The sequence below is a fragment of the Microtus oregoni genome, unplaced genomic scaffold, assembly GCF_018167655.1.
Source record: "Microtus oregoni isolate MIOR12 unplaced genomic scaffold, Mior012 000007F_ref0000211, whole genome shotgun sequence".
Lineage (NCBI taxonomy): Eukaryota > Metazoa > Chordata > Mammalia > Rodentia > Cricetidae > Microtus > Microtus oregoni.
Window position 1 is genome coordinate 31193009 of NW_024543066.1, and position 24574 is coordinate 31217582.

Here is a 24574-nt window from a genome sequence, read left to right on the forward strand (position 1 = left end):
GCCCTGGGAGGAAAGATGTAAGAAAGAAAAGGCATTTGGATGTGAATGTATTTGCTGGGCATGAAAGCTCTCTCTATGCTCAAGTTGTCATTTGAGAGAGGTATAACAACATGACATCAGCTTAGTTATAAATTACTATATGAGGGACCAATGCAGATAACTCAGCAGACCTTCAGTATTGTAGTCTTTGATGCTTGACTAGGTTAAGAGTTAAAGCATCCTGTGCCTCTGCTGATTCAGACATACTTCATTTTTCTATGGAAAGGAGACACCATTATATTGAGAGAGCAATATTTAAGCACTAAATCATTTCAATGGAAGGAAATTATGGCAAAGATGAACCAAAAAATGACCAAACAATACATTGCTGACCTCTCTCTCTCTACATTCATACATCTATCTATCTATATCTCAAGGCTCCAAATCTGCTTCAGTTTAAGACTAATCACTGGTGAAAGGAGTGGTATGGTAGGGTTTTGGGGCAATGACATTGAAGCATGTCAGATGTCAAGAAGAAATTAAAAGGTTTCTTATTACCATAAGAGGTTCAGATATACCATCTTGATTTTTAAAGTGCTACCATGCTCCTCAAAAGATACTTACTAATTACTGATAGAAAAAGTGAAGAAACTTACTAAATCTAATATTAACCAAATAATCAAAGCTATTATCACCAGAAATATGAGTAATATAGATCATGTGCTTACTGATATATTGTACTAAAAAAAAATTGATTCTATGCTATTCCTGCTGAAAATGCATAGCCTCAAACTGTTATTGAGAAATACACTGAAACCTAGATAAACATTCTACAATGTAAGAGGCCAGTTCTCCTCAAACTTATCAATGTTATGAAGACAAAGAATTTGAACTTTCTCTGACTGGAGAGTAAGTACATAAATACAAGTAAAAACAGACAGCAGCTGCACACATGCCTCAAATTCCTGCACAAATGAGAAGCAGAGCAGGAAGATCACTGCAGGGTCAAGGTCTGTGTGATGTCGATACTGGGTTACAGGTAAATCAGAACTATGAGACATTGCCTTAACAATAAAAACAAAACAAAGCAAAAGACAAGTACATGCTATGTAAAATCCCAGAATGGATCCCAGATGATACAACAGGACATGAATATACAGTTACACTTAGAACAAGTTTAGAGATATGTTAGCAATATATATTAATATTAAATCTATAATTTAGACCAATTGTATGGATGTTATGTCAGATTATAACATATGAAAATCTGGGTCAAATGTGTCCAGGAATTCTATATACTGTGCAAATGTCTGTTGTTCAGATTATTAAAATAAAAATGTTTATAAGGAAAGGATATATCTTCTAGACCCTCTGCCATTCTTTATTTTCTAGTTCTGCCTTTAAAAACAGAAAAGGACAGCAGAAGAAACTGGACCAAATGCACAATATGTACTTCAAATATATTCTGCTTTAAAACAAATGCCCATTGTTTCAGGACCTATGCACTTTCTTTTTAGGTAAAATATGAACTAAATTCAATTTTTTTCTCTCTCAAATTAAGAGTCGTAAGATTGACAGGACATAATATAGCCTGCCTCTCCATTTCCTGAAGAGTTAGGGATAAAATAAGACATTCCCAAGCCCTTTAGTCTGATGCCACCATCCTGTCAATATTCCTACAGATGATTTCTAGGCTTCTTCCTATAATAAAAACAAAATTTTCTGATTTCTTGCTAGAATGAAGAAGTATCCAAATATCTAGTTATCATTCACATATTGAAATAAATTTCTTAGGTTTTGATAATCCTTAGAAGGATGTGGATAACCCCTTTAATTCTTTCCCACAGTTGACTCAGATGGTGAGAATTTATTCAAGTCTTTCGAATTGATTTATCTACTTGAACTTCTTCTGATGAGAATTTCATAATCTAAATAGTGTTTGTTTCAGCTAGAATATTTTTATGAAGCTACTAAAACTGACAAATACTTTAAATATTTTAATGGCGTCGATGGCAGAGTATCTTTTCATCTCCCTAAAATGCCTATTAAATGTCTGACAATAGAAATTTACTAAGAAGGTGAAGCCCCAACCTAGAGACACTTTTATGTCTAATCAGAACTACATCCCATCTCCAAAGTCTAGTGCCTAGGGTCATTTGCAATGGAATACCTACGATTAGAGAGAACAGGTTCTCAAGGGTTGAGTTAGGATCAGGTATTCCACAGAGAAGTTAAATAATAATAAAGGCTTCATGCATTAACTTAAAAAACTAACAAACAAACAAACAACAACAATAAAAATATATGTCCCCCACAGGGCTTTGCTGGGGCTACAGGAGAGTTCTTCTGATCCAAGAAAAGGGGCAGTGTGGACATAAATAAGACAGAACAACTTTCTCAGTACAGTACCTTTAAGTAAACCCAAGACAGGAAGTCCATCTTCAGAGATCCCTGGGCAGATCTGAGAAGATGAAGAACTTTGGGATAAAGAGCCCCAAATCAAACTCATACCACAAACACAAAAAATGAGTTTCTCTCTTCACTTGATATTTACAATTACTTTTGTTATTTTCTTTCTTTCTCTTTTTTTATAATTACATCTAATTTTTTTAATTAATTAATTTATTTATTTATTAAAGATTTCTGTCTCTTCCCCGCCACCGCCTCCCATTTCCCTCTCCCTCCCTCATCAGCCCAAAGAGCAATCAGGGTTCCCTGCCCTGTGGGAAGTCCAAGGACCACCCACCTCCATCCAGGTCTAGTAAGGTGAGCATCCAAACTGCCTAGGCTCCCACAAAGCCAGTACGTGCAGTAGCATCAAAAACCCATTGCCATTGTTCTTGAGTCACTCATATTTGGTTTCTCTTTTTTTTAAGTTATAAACTGATTGGCCTAGTAGCTCAGACTTCTTATTAACTCTTATAACTTATATCAGCCCATTATTCTTGTCTGTGTTAGACATGTGGCTTGGTACCTGATTTGGCGAGGCAGTCACATCTTGCTTCTTCTGTGGCTGGGTCACAATGCAGACTCATTTTTGTTATTTTTAAGATTTATTGAAATTTATATTTATGAATATTTTGTCTGCCTGCATGTATGTGTACCACATGCATGCCATATGGCGAGAAGAGGGCATCGGATCCCCTGGAACTGGAGTTACAGATGTTTATAAGACACAGTATTCAGTGGTAAGAACAGAGTTAAAGCCTCTGCAAGAGCAATAAATGCTCTTAACTGCCGAGCCATGTCTCTAGCCCCATAGTATTTTCAGTTCCAAGGAGACTACTGTGACACTTTTCATGTCTTTATGATACATCTTATAACAGAGAAGCATGAGGTGCGGGCCTAAAGCTGATTATGAGGAAAGAGTCCACCCTCAATGACCTTCAGCTCTGCTAATTTCTAACTCCTCACCTGACACAGGGACTGAAAAAGAATTGTTTTAAAGCGTGAAGAGAGAGACAACACAGTAATAGAGTGCAAAACGCAGTGGAGCCTCTGCTTCTCTCGCCCTTATCTCTGAATGTTGCAGTCATAAACTGGCCATCGCTCTGTAGCATGACTGGTAAGGGAACCACCATGCTGCAGAAGGATGCCGCACTCTGTTCAAGGGGGCCTGGCCCAGGAAGAGTGAGCATGAAATGACCCAGTAGATCAAAGGCTACTGTACGTCCCAATGTGGGTACAGCTGGGACCTGATTTGCTTGAAAGACACAGTACCGGATGAAAGATGTGTTACCATGTGTTACCATGTTCCCTCCTTTGAGCTGTTGCTTGCATTCATTTCCATTCCGGTCAGGTTTGGCTGTTGTGCTTCTATCTCTCCATCCTTGGCTCCTTCCTAAGCATACATGAGTTAACACTGAGGCCAGAAAGAATTAATATAACTTAGAGATATAGCTACTTCCCACTAATTTCTGTACAGGTTTGGTTGTTGTTGGAAACTGTTCATTCGTTTCCTGGCCATCCAGACCCAAATAATCACACAACACTGTTCAGCCAATGACTCGGGTGTATTTCTAACTTGCTCTTACATCTTAAATTAACCCATTTCTATTGATCTGTGTATCACCACAAGGCTGTAGCTTTTCAGTAAGATTCCAGCATCTTTCTCCTTTGTCAGCTGCATGGTCTCTCCTTGATTCATCCTACTCCCTCTCTTTATCTCTGTTTAAATTTTCTGCCTGGCTATATTCTGCCTTGCTATAGGCCAAAGCAGCTTCTTTGTTAACCAAGGGTAATAAAAACATATTCACAGTATACAGAGGGGAATCCCACATCATTTGTCTCTTTAGAAAAGAAACTGGTTTGGAACAGGTGAGATGGAGTTTGTCACAGAAAGCTCATGTTTAAGTAACACCCTCTAGTATCCAAGAAAGAAGGTCTTGAATGAATACTTCTGCACACAGCATTAATGACTGTGGTGAATATCTGCAATCCTTATTTCCATCTGAAAGACAGATAAAGAGCAACCCGATCTTACAGCTCTAAAGGAAGTAGGCTTTGTGATATTAATACAAAACCTTTTGTTCAACATTTCCGTAACTGTACATATAGCTGAATATGTGGAACCCATTAGTGTCAAGACTAATTCTGCTAGCAAAGAAGTAACTCATATTTTAACTAGCAGTACAAATATAGGCTCCATTAGCAACTTTTGGCCATCTCTAATGCTTCTTTTACACTGGGATTTTAGATAAGCCACAGCCCCTAGAAGATTATGTCCTGGTTTAGATGTATAAAGCAGAATTCTGTTCATCTGTACTTTGTCTCTCTAGAAAGAAGGAAAAAAAGAAGACAAGCTGAGCAATTATGAATAGCAGTCTTTTTTTAACTTGCCACATTAGATAGAAAAGAGACATTAATTCTCAAGATATGAATAAATAAATACCATAAGATGTTTGCACTTGCTATTGGTTCAAAGACAGAGGATCTCAAAAAGCCAATTCTTCCTCTCTTGTGCTTGACTTTCTGTAGATCCTCTGTCTGTTTTTATAGAAGACTTTGTTCTGCAAATCTGGTAGCAAAAGGAGCCTAATTAGGTAGCAAGAAATCTGGAAGGGAAGGGAAGTCACTGTCACCAGACTAAACTTGAGCTAAGGCGAATCTGTGTCATCACACAGAGTGGAATACATGAATCTTTTCCCAAAGCTGCACTTAGTTCATCAAATAAGATCACCATCACAATGAGGACACTAAGAGAGATTTACATAGATCTAATCTACTAATCTACAAGGGAAGTAGAAAAAGACAAGATCTCCTGAGTGAATGGGGACCTTGAGGGTTGAAGCAGGGAGGGAAGAGATAAGGAGGGGAGCAGAGAAAAATGTAGAGCTCCATAAAAATCAATTTAAAAAAAGATCACCATCACACGGACATGCTCTAGGCCTCGACCGCTTTTCTCTCACGTGCTAGGTGGTACAAAAGCCACTTTGGTTATGTGACACTATTTGTATTTAGTTTTGCATAGCTGTGGCCAAAATACCCGAAAGAACGGCACAGAGGGAGAACAACTTACTTGGGCTCACAGTTTTCGAGGTTTCATTGTCTCCATTTAATCTGGGCTGTGATGAGGTCGAGCATCACGACAGCAGAAGCATGTGGCAGAGGCAGATAGGAAGGAGAAGAGGGCTGCTTTCAGAACCTATCCCCTCTAACTCTCTCCAGGGAAGCCAGCCTCTTAAAATTTCCAGTAATCCCCAAAATAGCACCACAAGAACCAAGCATTTCAGCACATGAGCCAGTGGGGGCCACTTCACACTGAAACAGGAATATTACTGCTTCAGGATATTTTGTCTCTCAATGCCATTTCCATCTGAGTCTGTCCCAGAAAAACGACCACAGTTAAACTCTAAGCCATCATTTAACAGCCTCATTTAGAGATGTTTGAACACAGGTAATTTGTTTTCGGCTTGACACTGCAGAGTTGAAAGTCTGCTATTAGCAAAGTCAGTTTTATGTTCCACTGTGAAACGAAACCATTTTCACACCAGTCTTCCCAAAATGCATCCTCAATAGAAAAATCTCTGTTTTTATGGAGTTGTCTCTGAATCATTGAGAGTTAGCTACAGAGCAGGCTGTTCGTATTTGAGAACGTTATGTTGTCATCTGCTTCTCTGTGGGGAACTTGGAGTCCCCTTCTCAACATAAAGTCTGTATCTGTAACAGATACCATATGACAACTATTCATAAAATCAGCTAACTAACTATGCAGGCATTTCTACATGCTAACAGAAAGCCAGAACTGGAGGACACCGGAACATAACCAGTCGGCAGCTCTGAGAGTATTATGTAACTCACAGGTAAATGTGCATAGTGTCCTTGGTTTTATGACTGAATCAGTAAGCAAAAATAAAGTAGTGGTTGAGCTGCTTCAGTACCTGTGTGGATTTATTAATGCCCGTGTCTCAAGCAAGAAGGTAGATACTTGTAGTTAGTATAGCAAAAGTTGTATTTTATTATGTTTTATTATGCTGAGGGTCATCGCATAAGGGTAACACTCTAAACTCCTATCTCCCCGAGGCTGATTACCTATGTGAGCTGAAGGTCAGGTCCAGGATCAAACAGAATTCTCCAATTCGAGGGTCAGGATCTACGAGGAGACTCTCCAGCACCCGGGCACATCAAGGGGGCTGGTGTCTCTCTAAAAATCCAAAGCAGAGCATTGCTCTTTGTCTCTGCTCATATGCCGTCCAGTAGGTGAGTGTCGTGGGGTCTAGGACTGTGTCTGGTTGACTTGAGTGAGTGATGTCCCTGGGTTCTGATTATCAGGTGCAGGCTTGGGTGTAGTGGGGTTCCTGACAAAGCTGTTTTTATAAACCTCAAAGGCCTTATTTATTTATTTATTTATTTATTTATTACTATTCTCATTACATTCCACATCTTATTCAGTGAAACTCAAGTTAGACTTTCTTGTCAGTGGGAAAATATGTCAAAATTTTTGCTTCTCCACTTTTTATCTGATGACAATAAATCCTGTGCTACATATTGTGTGTTATGCCCAGATCGCCGGTACCCTCAAAAGACCGAATCCCATACGTATAAGCAAAGAGCAGACTCTATTCATATTCGAACTTGGGCTCTCCTTGTGTCCAAGGCATTGGCATGATCAGAGAGTCTTGAGCTCAGTTGGGGTGGGTTATTTTTTTTTTTAATCATAGCAAAAGTTGGGGTGAGGGTTTTCTAAGGTTCAAGACCCCTGATTAGCTGACACCTGTCTAGGAGCGTCTTGGTGAAAGGCGATGGTTATGTGCTGGGCTAAGGAACATCTATCTATAAGAATTGGAAAGTTAGGGATTTCCTTTGGAAATGTTTGGTATTTTCCCCTTGGCTGCTGATTGGCCCATTCCTGGGTGGTGCTTGGGTGCTTCCAGTGTATGGTCTTTCCTGGAGTGAGGTGTTACCTTAGGGTAAACTGAAACTCAGGCCTACTTTCTGGTTGGTCTATCTTGAGTCTGTCATGGCAGAAGTATAGCCAAGTGTGAACCAAGCTGCTCTGGTGTGCATTTAGTAACGGACCTAGAATGGTGGGAAGGGAAGCATGAGAACAGGATCAGGCCACGTTTTATAACAGTGGAACTGTATCACTTATGACAGGGAAGACTTTTTCATTAGAAGCCTTAATTTTAAAATGCTTAAAAATTTTCCCATAGGAGTTTTCTTCTTGACAGTGTACCCCTGTCTGTCTGTTTTGCCTAGTAATGAAGATTGGTGTTTGATACTATTAAAGTGGCTTTCTATACATTGTTGCTTTGTTCTTAAATACTTTATTTATTTCTGAAGGCTCCAAAGAAATAGGTTTGTTGTTGTCATTGTTGGTTATTTTTTTTTTTAATGTATACGAGTGCTCTATCTGTATGTATGGCGTTATTCCAGAAGAGATCAGATCCTACTACAGATGGTTGTGAGCTACTTGTGCTTGCTGGGAATTGAACTCAGGATCTCTGGAAGAGCAACCAGTGCTCTTAATCTCTGAGCCAATTCTCCAGCACCATGAAACACTTTTATTTTTAATGACCTGAAGAAATTTAGCACGTTCGGAATATTATGCAAAATTTAATTTCAAATAATTAAATTACAAGCATTATCCAATGCTTTCTCTGTGAATTGCTTTGTTTCCCAAATAGTAGTTAGCCCACTGCACCTTACAAGTGAGAACTCAGAATTACTTGATCACTTACAGAATATTAGCCACTCCTGAATTGTCAGTGTTGTGGTTGCAGGGTCTGCAAATGATAAAAGAGAAACCGGAGCTGAAAAGTGACATTAGATTCTCCTTTGACACACTCAACCACAAAAGAACCTCCTTTACAATGGAACAGGCAGGAAGCCACTGAAACTGTGGCCTGGGTGATCACATTTAAAATCTCATAGAAGGAATCCCCTTGTTTTCTGAGCTCAAAACATTGAGATCCACTCAAGGGACAAAGACGATTAAGAGCCCAAACACAAAAGGCTTTGACTGCTCATTAAAATGTTAATTACACCATTGAAGTTTCAGTACTGTCCTTGAACCACGAGTTTTCACTATCTGCCTTATTTAGGAACTGAAGGACCAGCCTGCTGGCAAGAATCAGGAAGAGAAACAGCAGGGCAGTAAAGAGACCAGGACACCTTATACTGCAATGTGTATTTCTTTAGACTTTTTGAAAAATGGCTTTCTGTACTTTTTTCCATGTGTCACCAGAACACTGGTCACAATCCTATAATTTCTAAGCAGATTATAGATTATTTTTTTTGAGTTTTCCTAATAGGTGCTTAGTGAAGTTAAGATGTGTACTTGACTTTCCAGTCTTTAAAAATCTCAATTCCTAGCATACAAAAAAAGACAGTAAAGCATTTATTTTTTTTTCCAGAAAAGAAGGTGAAAGTCCATACTCTTTAATTTATGAAAGTATTTTAGGACATTTAAATTGGTGTGTAAAAAAAAAAAAGCTTCATTTCACTTACCAGTAAGTTTATTAAAGCATTTTTGCTCTTTCAATTTTTCCATCAAATTTGACAAATCACCTTGCATTGAATTTAGAAAATAAAAGCCGTGCTATATAAGCCTCTTAACAGTTCTCCTGCCTCTTCATTACTCTTTTCTGCATACACTCTTACCAGTTATGAAATTAGACATCGGTTTCCATGCCCTCTGAGCGTTACTTTGTGGTCAAGTGACCCTTTAGTCAAGAGTTGATAATTGGCAAGTCAAGTCACTCAATGGTTAGATGGGTAGGTAGGGCATTTTATAAACTCCTGGGGACTCCAATCTGTCCACAGAAGCTGTTTCTCTACAATTTCTTTTAACATCTGTTCTGGCTAGTCTTATGTCAGCTTGACACAAGCTAGAGTCATCCGAAAGCTGGGTTGGGAGTTTGGGGGGCAGTGTCAATTTAGAAAAGGCATCCATTAAATCTGATTTTAAGGCATTTTCTTAATGATTGATCAGGAAGAGCTCAGCCCATTGTGGGTGCTGCCATCCCTCGACTAGTGATCCTGGGTTCCATTAAAGGCAGGCTGAGCAAGCCATGAGGAGTAAGCCAGTAAGCATCACCCCTCCACGTTCTCTGCATCAGCTTCTGGCTCCAGATTCCTGCCAATCTGAGTTTCTGTGCTGACTTTCTTTCATGATGAACTGTGATGTGGCAATGTAAGCAAAATAAATTCTTTCTTCCCCAAGTTGTTTTGGTCATAGTGTTTCATTGTAGCATCCTAACCCTAAGACATCTTACTGTTTAGAGGGAGTAGGCAAACTATGGACTCTCCACAAGAGATCTATCTTCAAGTTTCCCCAAAGTCAGAAGTTTATAAGATTCAATATTTCATGAAAGATTATGTGTAACTTTTGGTAGTCATACTTCTTGGGTTATTATTTTAAATGCACATTTCCAAACTTTGAATGAAAGGTTATCATTGGTAGTCTATTGGTAATGGTAGGGTCTGAGGGTGGGAAGATTACATCCTTTGCGTTTCATGCCAGGATATGACATAGATTCTTTCCCCTGGTGGCATATAATTTTTCTTTTGATATTACGCTGACTGCCCATGACTTAAGACATCATTTAGCTGTTGACTATGTAGTTATAGGGTCCCAAACAGATTTGCTAACTCAAGATTCTGTTTCTCCTCTTGGCATATCTATAATAACTCAAAAAACTCAGATAAAGTCAGCTCTTTTTCTTCATAGATGGCATTAATTACTAATTTCTCTTAAGTGCCAGTGCTTTACCCTAGACTCTAATATTGCCAGAGATATTTGTGTTTATTACAGGGTGTCATGTATGTCACTCTGTCTGTATATAGCCTATGATGACCTTAAACCTGTAATTCTCCTCCACCTTTTGAATCCTAGGATCACAGACATACTCTGCTGTAAGCAATGGTAGAAATCAAACCAGGTCTTTCTGCATGCTGGGTACACTACCATATGAGCTACATCTCCAACTCTCCCCGGAGAATTCTGATACATAATTCCTGCTGCCTGATACTCAAACATAGTGTCCTTGCCAATAACATTGTGTTGTTATAGTATGGTGATGTGTTGTATTTTTATTAAGAACTTTATTTTCTTAAGATTTTGTTTTGTTCTATACAGAGAGATGTTTGGTTGGTTGATTTTTTTTGTTTTGTTTTGTTTTTGAAATAAGACTTTATACTAGGGTTGAAGCTGCCTAGAACTCAATATTTATACCAGGCTGGCCTCAAACTATGGCTTTCCTCCTTCCTTAGGCTCTCATGCTTTGATTACAGGCAGTAGCCATCAGACCCAGCTCATTTTCATTATTCTTTATAATGCTTGACTCATAGAACTTGTAAATAAATAATTGGCAACGATAGATATCTTGTTGAGTTTCTTGATTACAAATACCTCTAAAATAAGCATAATCTGCAAGTGTCTAATTGATAACAGGGACAATGAGTCCAGGTTAGACAGGGACGTAACCTAGGTGGCAGCACTCTAGTGGCGCAGATGGAATTAGAAAATGAGTTTCTTAATGTCATAGTTGCAGTGGGGTTGTTTTGTTTTGTTTTGTTTTGTTGTTTTATTTTCCAATACAAGGTTTCTCTGTATAGTACTGACCATCCTGGAACTCACTGTGTAGACTAGGCTGACCAAACTCCATGAGCTTCTGCCCTTCAAGTGCTGAGAATAAACGTGTGTGCCACCACTGTGGGGCCCACAGTCATGGCTTTAAAAACAACAGATAAAGGCTTTATGCAGAAGAAGAACATTTATTCTCTTGTACAGGATGCTACAGCAGAGATGAAAGTGAGGAAGTGCTTTTGAAAATGACCACAAGCAAATCCAAGTGTGATTTAAATTAGAAGGAAAAAGTGAGAATTGTCTTTGGCATTTGCTGAAGCCGTCATTACAACTTTTCATTAGGTGGTTGAACTTATCTCTATTATGTAATAAGTAAAAACCGTTTACCTTCTGGCTTCTTTGAATGAGCTTTTTTCACTTTGAACACTGCAATGCTGGGGTATTGATTAGTTTTTCAAAGAATTCAATACTTGCAAAGGAGGGATATTAGGATTAATATAAAATTAATGTGCTAGCTTTAGATACATGGTTGTGAAGCACTCAATTTGGGTGGCCAATTACTTTCTTAGTTAACATTTTACTGGGATATTTAGACCTCACTTTGTTTTATTTTTGTGTTCATGAATAGTAATATCTGTCCAGCTCCATTCATTTCTCTTCCCTCTCCATTAATACCCGGGTTCCTAAAAGGGACGTAACAGCGTGAGCACAGACACATCTCTCTAACACTTGGGACCCCTACTCGGAGTCCAAAGAATACTGCTGTATGCAAATTGTCATTTCAACTAAGTAAAGGTCCAATGAACATTTGTTTACATTTATCTTTGTAGGCAATAATTGGTCATATTTTTTTAAGTATAATTATCTCAAGATCTAAAATCCTCAATTCTTTTTAAAGTAATTCTGAGAGTACAACTGCATTTTCATGGTCCTCTCAGAACCATATGTAAATATGACAAGGGATTCAAGGCTGTAGCCTTAATTAGCCCTTTAGTTCCTTGTTGTAGCAACAAAATGTTTAGCATAGAACTCCTTTTCCAGATCTGTGTAAGTGCTAGAGGCATGTGCACATGTATGCAGTGACCACGAGGTTTCTGATGTACTTTCTTAGTGATTCCTTTGAATTTGTTGTTATGAAGTCTTAGCTCATGGAAGACTGTTGAGCGCCATCCATATAACTTTTGCTGCTTTGTTAAAATGCTTCCGAACCGTGTTTGATAATTAAGGTTTAACACTGTGTTGAGCTAGAGCTGCGAGGACCTGTGAGGAAAGGAACAGCTTTTGTTGTCTCTTTCCAAGACATGTAGCATGATTTTTATGAGACATGGCTGGCCCTACTTATGCATCTAGGCTGATATCATCTGTTTTACCAGGCATTTTTTTGCTCCATATTCAAAATAACAGATATATTTTAAAGATCTGTTTGCCTTTCACAATGAATGGATAGAGAGTATTTGTGTAACTATAGAAAAAGATCATTTTCTGATGGTGTGCCATCATTTATCACTAAAAATAAGTCTTAATTTTAACTAAACTATTATTGCATCACTTTTGCATATCAACACTACTGTAGTATAAAAGAAAATATCCACACACTGCAAAATGACAACAGTTGAGAAGAAAAAATACCCAGTTTAATATTGGAATACTCATATCCATAATCCACAAAAAAGACAGGTACCTTTTAAGAGATATTTTCGTATTTTTGTTTAAGCTCTCTTGTGAGGGAGCAATTTGGTTTAAGTCATAAAATTCCTTAAGAAAAAATTTATTTTCTACAAATGTACACTATTATCCAGGCATTCGCCTTATTGTGTCATCTTCCTTTCCCCCCCTTTTTTTTTTTGAGTTTCAAGAGTTTCTGGTGATAATGATAGTATAGTTACTCGAGATACACAGAAAAGTCTAAAGAGTATAAAGAAGCAAAGAATAATACTTGTAACTTAGTACCCAGAAGCAAGCAGTATAGTCTTTGCAAATTTATGTCCACTCCTTTTTCTGTGTATATTAGAATTGGGATTAATCCTCTATAAAAAAGGCATGTGAAGTAAAAGCCATTAGGATGAGGAAATGAGTGAGCTGATATTAAATTAGAAGGACCTTGGATGCACTTTGTTTTTATTTTACAATGGTCTACTCAAGTCCAGGGCTGGCTTTTTGTCCGGATTATTAAGTAGTGGGAGAAAACAGCATATGTTTAAATGTGCTCTATTTTATTTCAATAATTCTGCGTTCTCAGGGCTATGCATCTCAGCTGTTGCAAATTATGTCAGGCTAAAAATTGGTTACCAGCCCAGATAAACAGCTTTTTTGAGGGAAATAAATCCAAATAGAGTGAATTGTTTTGTGATTTTGAGATTAGCTAACACTCAATGTCCAAAGCATTTTATAACGCTTTGAAAATAAATAAAATAATTTATCGCCTGTCCCTGCCTACACTCAACACTCAAGAACAACTCTGAAAGTCTTGCTTGCTCTTACTATGTATAGAAATAAAATATATTTTGTTGCTCATTAGACTTGCCATTCAAAATTTAGTTAGAAGAAACCTACTAACATTTTCAATGTCATTAAAATTTCTATTTCCAAATGATTTTGTTTCTTTGTTTTTATCCATGGTCCAAAGTGTGCCTTATAAAATGAGCATTACAAAAGTTTTAGAAATCTCTGAAAAAAGTGATAGTGGCATAATGAAACTTTCATATTAGATTTTTTACTATCTTATTGAAGAAAAAAACTGATGTCCTTCCCATTCTAGTTTCTATAAAAATAACTTTTCCTCTCTCTTTTATAGCATCATCACTGTCATTATGACTAAAGATCCATTTGGAAAGTTCTTTCTCTTCCTCTCTGCATCCTGTTTTTATTTCTTGGTGACTGTTTAGTCTACACCATGAGATGTTAGGCTACTGATACCTTTTTCTGGTGGCTTAAGTGAGAATATGCCCTCAATAGGCTCGGGTGTTTTAACACATGGTCTCCAGTTGGCATCTCTGAGTGGGGAAGTTAAGGGAGGTGTAGCCTTGCTACAGGAAGTGCACCATCAGGACAGGATTTGAGGGTGTAAATCCTCATCTCTCTTCCAATTCGCTCTCGGCTTGGACTTGCAGTTGAGGATGTGATATTTCTAAGCTTCCTACTGCTGCTGCCTTGCCTGCCCCTTGCTGTCATGTCTGCTTGTGATGATGGACTCTTACTCCTCTGGAATCTAAAGGCCAAATAAACTCTACCGTGGGCTGTCTCTGGCTATGGTGTTTTCTGAGAGCAATAGGAAAGTGAACAAGACACCACCATAAGTAAAGGCTTCTTTCACAAGGATTTCGTTTTGGGTTACCTGACTTGTATGTGGTCTTTTTCCTTTTGTTGCTGAAGTTTCTATATCACACAGGTCTTTCTGTAACTTCTGACAATTTAATTTCCATCTGACCTCTCTACTAAACTCTCAGTAGCCTCCTCTGAGCTCACCATGATCATTCTCAACTCCGTCTATAATTTAACCTTTGGCCAATCACTTGTTTATGAAACCCTGCCATACATTTTTTTTCTACAGGGTTTTAGGTTGCAATATTCTTTTCCCCTTTTGGACTATTCTCCCTGTGTTTCTAACTTTGGCTGTGCTATCTCAATGTGTCTACCCCATACTGACAGAACAGAGGAGGGGGAACTGATGGGGAGCCCACAGCCTTGGCTTCCAATCCTGGCAGAGTCGGATATCATCTGGATGTCCTTAGGAAAGTCACAATCCCTTGACTTCATTTATTTCTTTTCAAGACAAGACAATAGCACCAAAGATAGGCAGTACAGGCCTCATGTAGGCATATTAACTAGGCTGAGAGATTCAAGCAACTTTTAACTCTAAACTCTGCTGTCTCTCATGTCCTCTTATCCTAGATGGAGGCAGAGGCTCAATTTATCTCCATTTTTCCTATGGGGAAAACAGCATGTTTTTCCCAAAGCTTTGAGATGGAGTGGGCTCCATCTCTGAGCTCACTATGTTGTTCTCAAATGTGTGGACTCAAATGATCCTCCATCTGCAGCCTTTCATGTAGCTGAAACAGTCATCACCAGCATCTCTTCACACCATGTACCATTTAGGTTAAGAATTATTTATTTGTATTTATTTATGCTTTTTTTTAGATAAGGTTTTCTCTATGTATCTATAAGGTAGCCCTAACTGTCCTGGAATTCACTCTATAGACCAGGCTAGCCTTGAACTCTAAATTCCTCCTGTCTCTGCTTCCTGAGTGCTGGGATTAAAGGTGTGTTCTATCACTGGTGTGCACTCACAGACTGAAGCAGCAAGCACAGGGCCTACATGGGTCTACACCAGGTTCTCTGAGTATATATTATAGCTATTAGCTTAGTATTTTTATAAGACTCCTGACTTAAGAATGAGTGGGTCCCTGACTCTTGTGCCTGCTTGTGGGACTCTTTTCCTCTTATTTGGTTGCTGTGTCCAACTTTAAAGTGATAGTTTTTGCTTCATTTTATTATAATTTATTTTGTCATGTTTGGTTGTTATCTCTCAAAAACCTGTTTCAAAAGAGGGACAGAAAGGAAGGATCAGGTGGGAAGAGGAGGTGAGAAGGAACTGGGAGAAAGGGAGAGAGGGGATAATTTTAATCAAGATATATTATATGAGAAAAGATCTATTTTCAATAACAGAAACAAGATTTCTTTTCTTTTTTTTTTTTTCTTTTTTTTTTTTTTTCGAGACAAGTCTCTTTGTGTATCTGTGGTTATCCTGAAAATCACTTTGTAGACCAGGCTGACTTCAGTCTCATAGAGATCCACCTACCTCTGCCTCCCAAGTGCTGGGATTAAAGGTGTGTGCTACGACCACCAGGCTAAGAAAAAAGATTTTTAAAAAATATGTTTTAAGTTTCCTCTAGAGTACCTAATACTGAGTATTAGTACCCAACAAAATGTTAGCTGTTATTTGCATTAATTGGATTATTATTATTATTTGCTTATTGCATAATTACTTATGACAGGTAGCATATTTTAACCTTTAATTATTAATAAATCATGGTGAAGCACTCATACATATTTATAACCTATCTTCCTGAATGCTCTGCCCACACTCCTTTCTACTCTTATTATTTTGAATTTAAAACAGTAACAGAAAGTATGTTCCTGGCAATAAGACTGGTGCCACCATTCTTGTAAGTGATGCCAGACTATCTCGAGAGTGACGTAGTCTTGGTTTTAATGTGCATTTTATGACAAAAGGGCAGGGACAACACACCTACAAGAAATTCTCTATGGAGCTTTCAAGTGCCAAGAGACAAAGTGGAGCTGTAGCACCCCTCACTCACAGCCTACCACCTGGGGAGTAAATATTTGTTTAATGAATCATGTAAGAAAGACCATCTATGTAAGGTCAAAATCTGTACTAGATAGTCACTCCACAAATACCCATTAAGCAGCTTCCATGTGCATGCCAATGGCCATTTTAGAATCAGAATACAGAAATGAACATAAAATTTATATTCTAGTAGCAAAGACAACCAAAGCTGGATTTGAACATTAAATTTAAAATATTATAAATTTGGTTCCAAATCATTACAATGAAGCAAATATTTTAGTAAAAGTACACAAAGGTTCTTAGTTTCCTAGTGCATATAAAAGTTGTACTTATATTATACTGTAATTGATACTATGCAATAGCATTATATCTTAACATTGCTTTAGTGCAAATGATCCTAATGGTCATCTGAGTTGTTGGAAAAATGATACCAACTGCAGTGCTTGACACAGGGTTCAATTTGTGAATATGTGTTGTTATCTGTGAAGCTCTGTATGAGTTATATTCAAATGAAAATCATTGAATCAGATGAGATGTGTGCAATGGGCAACATAGATCAGAGTAAGAGCAATGAGAATCTCAAAAAGACTGGGTGCTTTTCCCAGTGTTATAGAACAAGTTACTTTGAGTATAATTGGCTTATGACAGCTCTGCTTATCAGAATTCTCTGGTTCAAGTATTGGATTGAGCTTGGCATACCTGATGTGATACACAAGGCTCCATCTTTCAGGTCATCATGGGGATACATGATTTAATATAGCTTCACTCATACGCCTGCTAGATAGTGGCAGTCTCTCATCCTCAGTGAGGCTAGCCTGGGCTATTTAACATCACAGTATCAGTTCAAGACCATCACAATAGAAACTGTAAACCCTCTTGAGGCATGGTGTCAGAAGTCACACAATGCTTCCGATACAGTGCAATCAGGGTCACAAGTTAGACCTATTTAAGAGATGAAGGGATAAACTCCACCTCTTGATGGGAAGGGTTAAATGGAATTTGTACATTTTTTTCTTACCACCTGTGGATGGAGAGTTATTATCTCACACTGTCCAGTCATTGACCATGGCTCATATAGGATGAGATGAAGGCAGCTATTTTCCCACTTGTAGGGAGCAGTATATTTACAACTGAAAAGTACATTCTGAACTGAGGGAATAGCCAGCACAGCATGCCAACATGAGCCAACAAGGGGCTCATTGTAGTTGGAAAAGACATGCGAAAGTGAATGTTTAAGAGATGGTAGTAGAGAGACAGTTGGGTACAAAACAGTACAGGGGTTGTAGAGCACTGTAAAGACTTGGCATTTTACTGTGAGCTGGAGGTGGGCAATGAAAAATTAAAAAGACTAAAGAATTGACAGATTTTTTTAATGAGTGATATAATTTGACACTAGAATATTTATGGCCTCCCTGGGTTGGACTTGAGAGAGGAGGCAAAAATGGAAACAATAAACCCGGCAGCAAATTGAGTCAAGCAAGAGATGGTGGTGATTTAGACATTGAGGGCAGACCCGACAGCATTTTCTGCAATAATTTGTTGACTTAATAATGCAAAGAACATATTCTAGGATTACTGGTCGTCATCCCTAACAGGCTTTCAGTTTTCTTTTAAAAATTACATTTATTTATTTTTCTGTGTCTTCTCCCTCATCAAGCACTTGAAAATGATGCTATAAACATGTATTGATGTGGGTCTTTCTACTGGAATGAACATAATTAAGAAAGAAACGTTGAATCTTTCGGAGATTATCATTAAATGATGACTGAAGCCAGAGGCAAATAGATGAGTTTATTTAGAGCCCCTGGTTACTCCTCAAATGATCTGTCTGCTTGGTTCTGGAGGACAGCAAGTGGACTAGAGCTAAAATAGTGTACCTGGAAGAAAAAGCTTCCCTAAAACTGCCAAAAAAAAAAAAGTCATTAAGTTGATGGAACATTTTTTTCATTAAGTCTCCACTAAATGTTAAGCAACGAATCAGAGATTCAAAAAAAAGATAAAGAGCTCAAAAGGCACCAAGAATTCTAATGTGGCATTGCAAGGGTTAACCTCATACATAAGGAACACGAGATGAATTTATCAGGAAATATGGCTGTGCTGAGTAGAAATGTTAACGATCAGCAAAGCACTCAACATTCTTGAAACGAAGTAATGTATATTTTAATTATTTTTTTTCTGTGTGTGCGCACAAACATGTAGGTCAGAAGACAACTTGTGAAAGTCAGTTATCTCCCACCACATGGGAGACATGGGTCAAGCTCAGACCTTCAGGCATGGTATCAAACACCCTTACCAGTTGATCTAGCTTGTTGGTCCCCAGTTTCTCGGTGATTAATTATAAACCTGCTTTATAGAATGAAAAGGTCACTGTTAATTCCAGTGTTAATTCTACTATCTTCTTCGTGGTTCCCAAATTCCTGGTGGTTGAAAGAAATCACTCAATAAGCAAAATATTTCATGTTAATGCTACACTTTTTAGAGTTATCGGTATGTGTATATATATGTATATGCATATACATACACATATATAAAAATATAGGTATATCATATCTTTAGATCTGACTTTTATAACATCATAGACATGTCATAGGGTATCTTTATTATGTATTGTTTTAAAACACATTAGAAACTGGGTCTGGTACTTTGTACCATAATCTTAGCACTCAGTAGGATAAAATTGGACAAATCCTGTGACTTTCTATACAATAAAAATAATATTTAAAAAGAAAATCAGGCTGGGCGGTGGTGGAGCACACCTTTAATCCCAGCACTCGGGAGGCAGAGGTAGGCGGATCTCTGGGAGTTTGAGGCCAGCCTGGTCTACAAGAGCTAGTTCCAGGACAGGCACCAAAGCTACAGAGAAACCCTGTCTCGGAAAAAAAAAAAAAAAGAAAGAAAGAAAATCAGTAGTGGGGCCAGAGATATGACTCAGCAGTTAAGAGCACCTGTTGCTCTTCCAGAACACCCATTTCCCAGAACCTAAGAAGATGCTTTGAAATCACTTGAATTCCGGTTCTGCCTCCAGTAGATCCAATATGTTTGGCCTCCGTGGGAATTTGCACTCATGTGCAAATACTCATGTGCAAACACACACACCTATACATATTTTAAAATAATAAAAATTTAAATACATTCTAAAAGTCCCTAGCCTCAGAATAAGAGAAAAAGCTTGGCTTTTTACTCTGACTTAAAACAATTGTCCTAAGTTCACTGCTTCATTTTCCTTCTCCATGAAACTAAGTGTCATAAAAAGACCAGTGATGTTGAGCAGTCAACTTCAAGACCCACCCACTGCCAATTTTTGAAGCTCTCTGTGTGATGTGAATGAATAACAAGGGTTAAAAAACAATGCATTAAATGATCACTTAGGTAACAGCAAAACTCTGGCTTTATAAATTGTGTAGCCATAGTATCAACGGCTACAGATAGTAAAGTCTCAGCATCTACAGGGTTCCAAAATGCAGAAACTGTAATCAAAGACTTTCTACTCAAAATTAAGAACAGTTTCTCATCTGAACTCTCTAAACCTGTATATCATAAGCAACTTAAAACGAGAACCACTTATACATAATTATTTGAGTGCAATATATGTTTAAAAAAATAATGTCAATTACTTAAGCCTTAGAAACAAATCATTAGCAAGTGGATTTCTTCAGAAGACATTCTGCTGGGAGAAAGCTGCTCACTGTTAGCTGTCATCTGCTCAAATTTTTCTTTTTTCTACGTGACGCTGGGTAAAGAAGGTATAACTCTTCTTGTGAGGGATATATAATCAGAAACCCTATATTAAAAGTTACTGTTGTAATTTTTAATTTTTAAGTAAGTGGGCTCAATAAACTAAGTGGTAATAAACTTTCTAAATCTTAATCCATCATATTAAAGACAGCTTATTGAGATATATGAGAAAGGATGGCTGAACCGTAGAAGAATAAAGTGGAACATCTACTTGTACTGATTTTTGTTAAGATTAAATCCACAATATCCTGAAACAGTTTTGAAACATTTTACTACAAATTTTGCTAGTTTTTTTTAAAGCTAAACAATTTTTTATAACAATCAGCTGTTAACTTCTCCTTCAATTTCAATGTGTAATTTTAAGCAATAGAGGATATATACAAATGCTATATTTTTTAAAGAATAAATTTTAAAATTACAACCAGCACTGTGATCCAAAAATCATCCATGTAGATGCTTAGAAAGTTGGATAAAGGCCTCGAATAAATATTAAGTCATAAAGTAAACACAATTAGAGTCCTTATTCTTACATTCTATTTCATTTTCAGTGCACTTTTAAATCCTTGGTGCAGAAAAATGTTCTCCTTCTTTTAGCCAGCCTAGTAATAGCAAGAGAGACATGTGCAGGTGACAGCTAATAGCTAACACTGATGAATGTAGGTGTAGCCAACAAAGAATCTACTGGTTGTGTGGAATTTCTGCAAGCGTAGCTGTGTTTAAAGACTATTTGAAAAAAAATTACATAATGTACAGAAAGACATTATGAAAGGGAACTGTATAATTTTCAGTAGAATGTGGATACCTATATCATCCTTGCATCTACTTCTGACTTTATGGTTCTGTTATTCAATTATATCTTTACATTGCACACATATTTCAGTGTCTGATGTTTCCCATATGAATGACAACCTAAGCTTCACATTTAAAAAGAAAATCACAGTCACACCTTTTCTTGCATCATTAAAATTATGACAGAGGAATAATAGTGTGATGGTCAGAACAGTGAAGATGTCTAAAAACATGTCCTATACAGCACAGGACAACAATTTCCCTTCTCATTAGCTCAACCACCTATCAGTTTGTTTTACAGTATACCCCTGAAATCAATCAGAAATGTGGGCTGTGCTTTCAAAGAACTCTAGACAGTGAAAGTAAGACTTGGAAAGTTTGAAAATACACGTAATACATACCAGAGGTTTTATAATAATGGTTAGGGATAGGCTAATAATTGAAAAACAACCAAAATTTTATGGGGTTGGAGATGTAGGTCAGTTACTCATGTTTATAGAGCATGAACAAAGCCCTGAGTTTAGTCACCAGCACTATATAAACTGGACATGATGGCCCATGCCTGTAATCCCAGCACCCAGCAAGCAGAGTCAGATATATCAGAAGTTTTCATGGTCATCCTCAGCTGTATTTGGAGCTTGAGGCCAGCTTGATCCAGGTGGGATCCTGGCCCCTTAAATAAAGGAGTTCTCAGTCATAAAATTGCAAGGCGTTTTATGAAATGCTATATACTTTAGCATCAGAATGACATCCCTCTTTTGTGATTCAACTTTTAATAGTAACCAGATGTAGAACTTGACAGCTCCTCTCTCACCTTTTCAGATCATCTCTCCTACCACTTGCTCCAAATTCTGCTGTCTTCCTGCAGGATTTAGTACATTGTGTTTTGTATTTTATTTGAAACCAGGAAAAGCATGTTAAACCATATTTAGTATTGCATACATTATTGTGCATAAGATAAAATCATTACAGGGGTGCTACTTTAGAGAAGGGCCAAGAGAGATAAAGTCTCAAGAGGATACACCTGAAAAGGGCATGGGGCATGTTGAGGAGGAGCACAGGGAAGAGTCAAGGACTGTCACTTAGGAATCAGTTAGTTACCTCTGCCTAGGGCTAGTGAAGGTCGGCCATGCAATCACTGTACAGAGTAAAGCAAATGGACACATTTTTCTAAAGATGTCTTGTAAATTTTACATGATCTTTGGAGACTAGCAACTTTGTAATGAATCCACACTTTGCATTTGACAGTCAGAGTACAATAATGTTAATTTCTTTAGTAATGAACTCTCATTATATGTACATAAATATGTAACTTTGTCTCTTGGAGGTCTTGGTTGCAGTAAAGTTCTTTTCCTTTAAGATATTGGATTCATTTCTTGGACATAAATTCATCATGTGGAAGTCATAAGTTCTAGGCTCCATCTTGAGAGGACAGTTATTTCATTGAATTCAACCTGCCTTCCAGAGCTAATAACACAGTTGTAGCATTTTAAAACATGTCAGCTTCTTAAGGGTATCTTCTTCTTTAAACTTTGACCAGTTGAAATAAATGGTTTTCATTTTGGCCTTGATTTATTGTTGCACACACACACTCACATCACACACACACACACACACACACTCACAGTAAGAGAATGCAGCTAATGAAATAATTTGTTTACTACATGCCTATGATTATTTAGAATTATACTTTGAAACAGTTATACTAGAAGTAAAACTACATTTAGTTTTAAATTTTAATTTGGCATAGAGAGATATCATGGAAGATATACAAAAATTTGAAGTGACCAACATTCTGAAAATTTCTATTAAAATTGGTCATAATTGTTACCTAATGGTTCCCAAATATAGTCTATTCCTTCTTGATATCAATCCGTGAATATCAAAAAAGGCATCACTATAGACACCAAAAAGGAACAGTGTAAACTATACTCTGTAGCTTAAGTGGGACATCTAAGTGACAGAGAGAAACCATCACTGATCTCAAACACACTATCTGTGCACTTAACCCAGTGGCCTCAGGCATTAAGAAATGTAAAAGGCAAAACCAACAATACCTAGAAACTAACACTAAGCCATGTGGTTGTTTATTTTCCCCCTTCAAGTTTTGGAGTCATTTTTAACACAAATAGTAACTTGACTTAAATTCTAAATACACTCATACATACAGGTTTCCTAGCTGGAGAGTTTCCATGCCTGGGGGAGGGGAGGTGACAATTGGTGCATTCTATCCAGCGCACGTGTAATGTTAATAAAGTTGATTGGTTGAGCCTTGAAGCTCGCCCCCACACACACTTTTTCTCTCTTTCTATAGAGTAGTTCAGCAGGGGGTGACAGGGCTCTCCCCCGTCGCCACCAGCTCTACTAACAAGACGTAGGTTGATACCATTTTTATTGTTCTGCTGGGGTGGGAAAGAAACCATATGCTTTAGCATTTTAAATGGCTACACCAAAGAGAAAATTGAACCAGGCCCCCTCCCCCATCCTGCTGGACTTTGGGGTGGGTTTATTCTAAATATTCAGTGGACTTGATTTTAGCTGAATGTCTCTCCTCCTGGACAAAGAGTCTTGAGGGGAAGAAATATTAAGGGCTTTAGAGGAGCATTGGACTAAGTGAAATGTGGAGTGGGAAGCTTACATCTGAAACCCACCCCTCCCCTGGATACCAGGCAAAGGCAGTGAGAGTCGGAACCAGCTGATGCCTCTTCCCGTTTCCAGGGTGAAATTTTCACAGCAGCTAATTCTAAAGGGAAAAAAAATCCCTTTCCAGCAGCGGAGAAGATCCTATCACCCAACCCAAGCAATGTAACCTTTTAGGCAGGCTTTTTAGAGAAATCCGCCTTTTAAAAGACAGCATTCACGGTCCAAACCACGGGCCTGGAATCAGAGCTGGGATGAAAATATGAAAAGCCTCTTTACACTCTGAGTGTTTGAAACGATCCGATGAACATAGCAAGTGTCTGCCAACGCTCAGCGGCTACTGGTGCCGCTGCTGCCGCCGCCGTTCCTCTCAGAGGGCTGGACAGAGCTAGTCCTGATTTCAGCACCTCCGGCGCTGGACAGCTCCCTGCACGCCGCACCACCGCCTGCTTGCTTTTTTCCCACTCTCGCTTAGCATTACTGGAGATGCATCTAAATTACGTCCTGTTCAACAACAAGTAGATTTTTTTTTTCCTGTACGGGAATTACAGTAGGCGATTCTCTCAATTAAACTGCATTTTCTTCTTTACGGACTTGGCTGTCAGGCGTATTTATCCCGATCTCCCCTCCACCCCCTTTGCAGGAACGAGTCTTTGGGAACGTGGTCCACCCAGGGATGTAAAACTGTGCTTACCGATGCATCCCATACGAAATGCTTATGTGATCGGCTCTCTACCTTCGCCATTTTGGCTCAGCAACCTAGAGAAATAGTAAGTAACAAAGGGAAAACACGGCTTTAATGCAAAGGCAGGGACATTGTGGCTAGTGTTTCTCCAGGGAACTGCATTTCAAAGGGGGAAATAGAAAATTGTTGCAGGGTGGCAAAATCGGGTTCTTCTCCTCAGCTACAGTAGCTTGGGGGAATGAATTCTAGTTGGTGTGCGATAACTAAATTCTACTCAATTCTATGTCTTATAACTTGGTATTTCTGCAGTATAGTATTGAAGATGTACTCTGATATCACTAATATTCTGCAAACTTCCATATAAAAATAATTGCCAACTCAACGTTTATTTTAAAGCTGGAGGGCTGTT

General features: G+C 38.1%; 1 protein-coding gene across 2 annotated transcripts in view; it reads left to right on the forward strand.

The window, feature by feature from the left end:
• Adgrb3 (adhesion G protein-coupled receptor B3) overlaps positions 1-24574 on the forward strand; it is a 729546-nt gene that overhangs the window by 547358 nt on the left and 157614 nt on the right. For both annotated transcript variants that reach the window (XM_041655382.1, XM_041655381.1), the window contains exon 17: positions 24124-24250. In XM_041655382.1, the coding sequence (XP_041511316.1) occupies positions 24124-24250 (127 nt within the window). The remainder of the gene's footprint in view (positions 1-24123; positions 24251-24574) is intronic.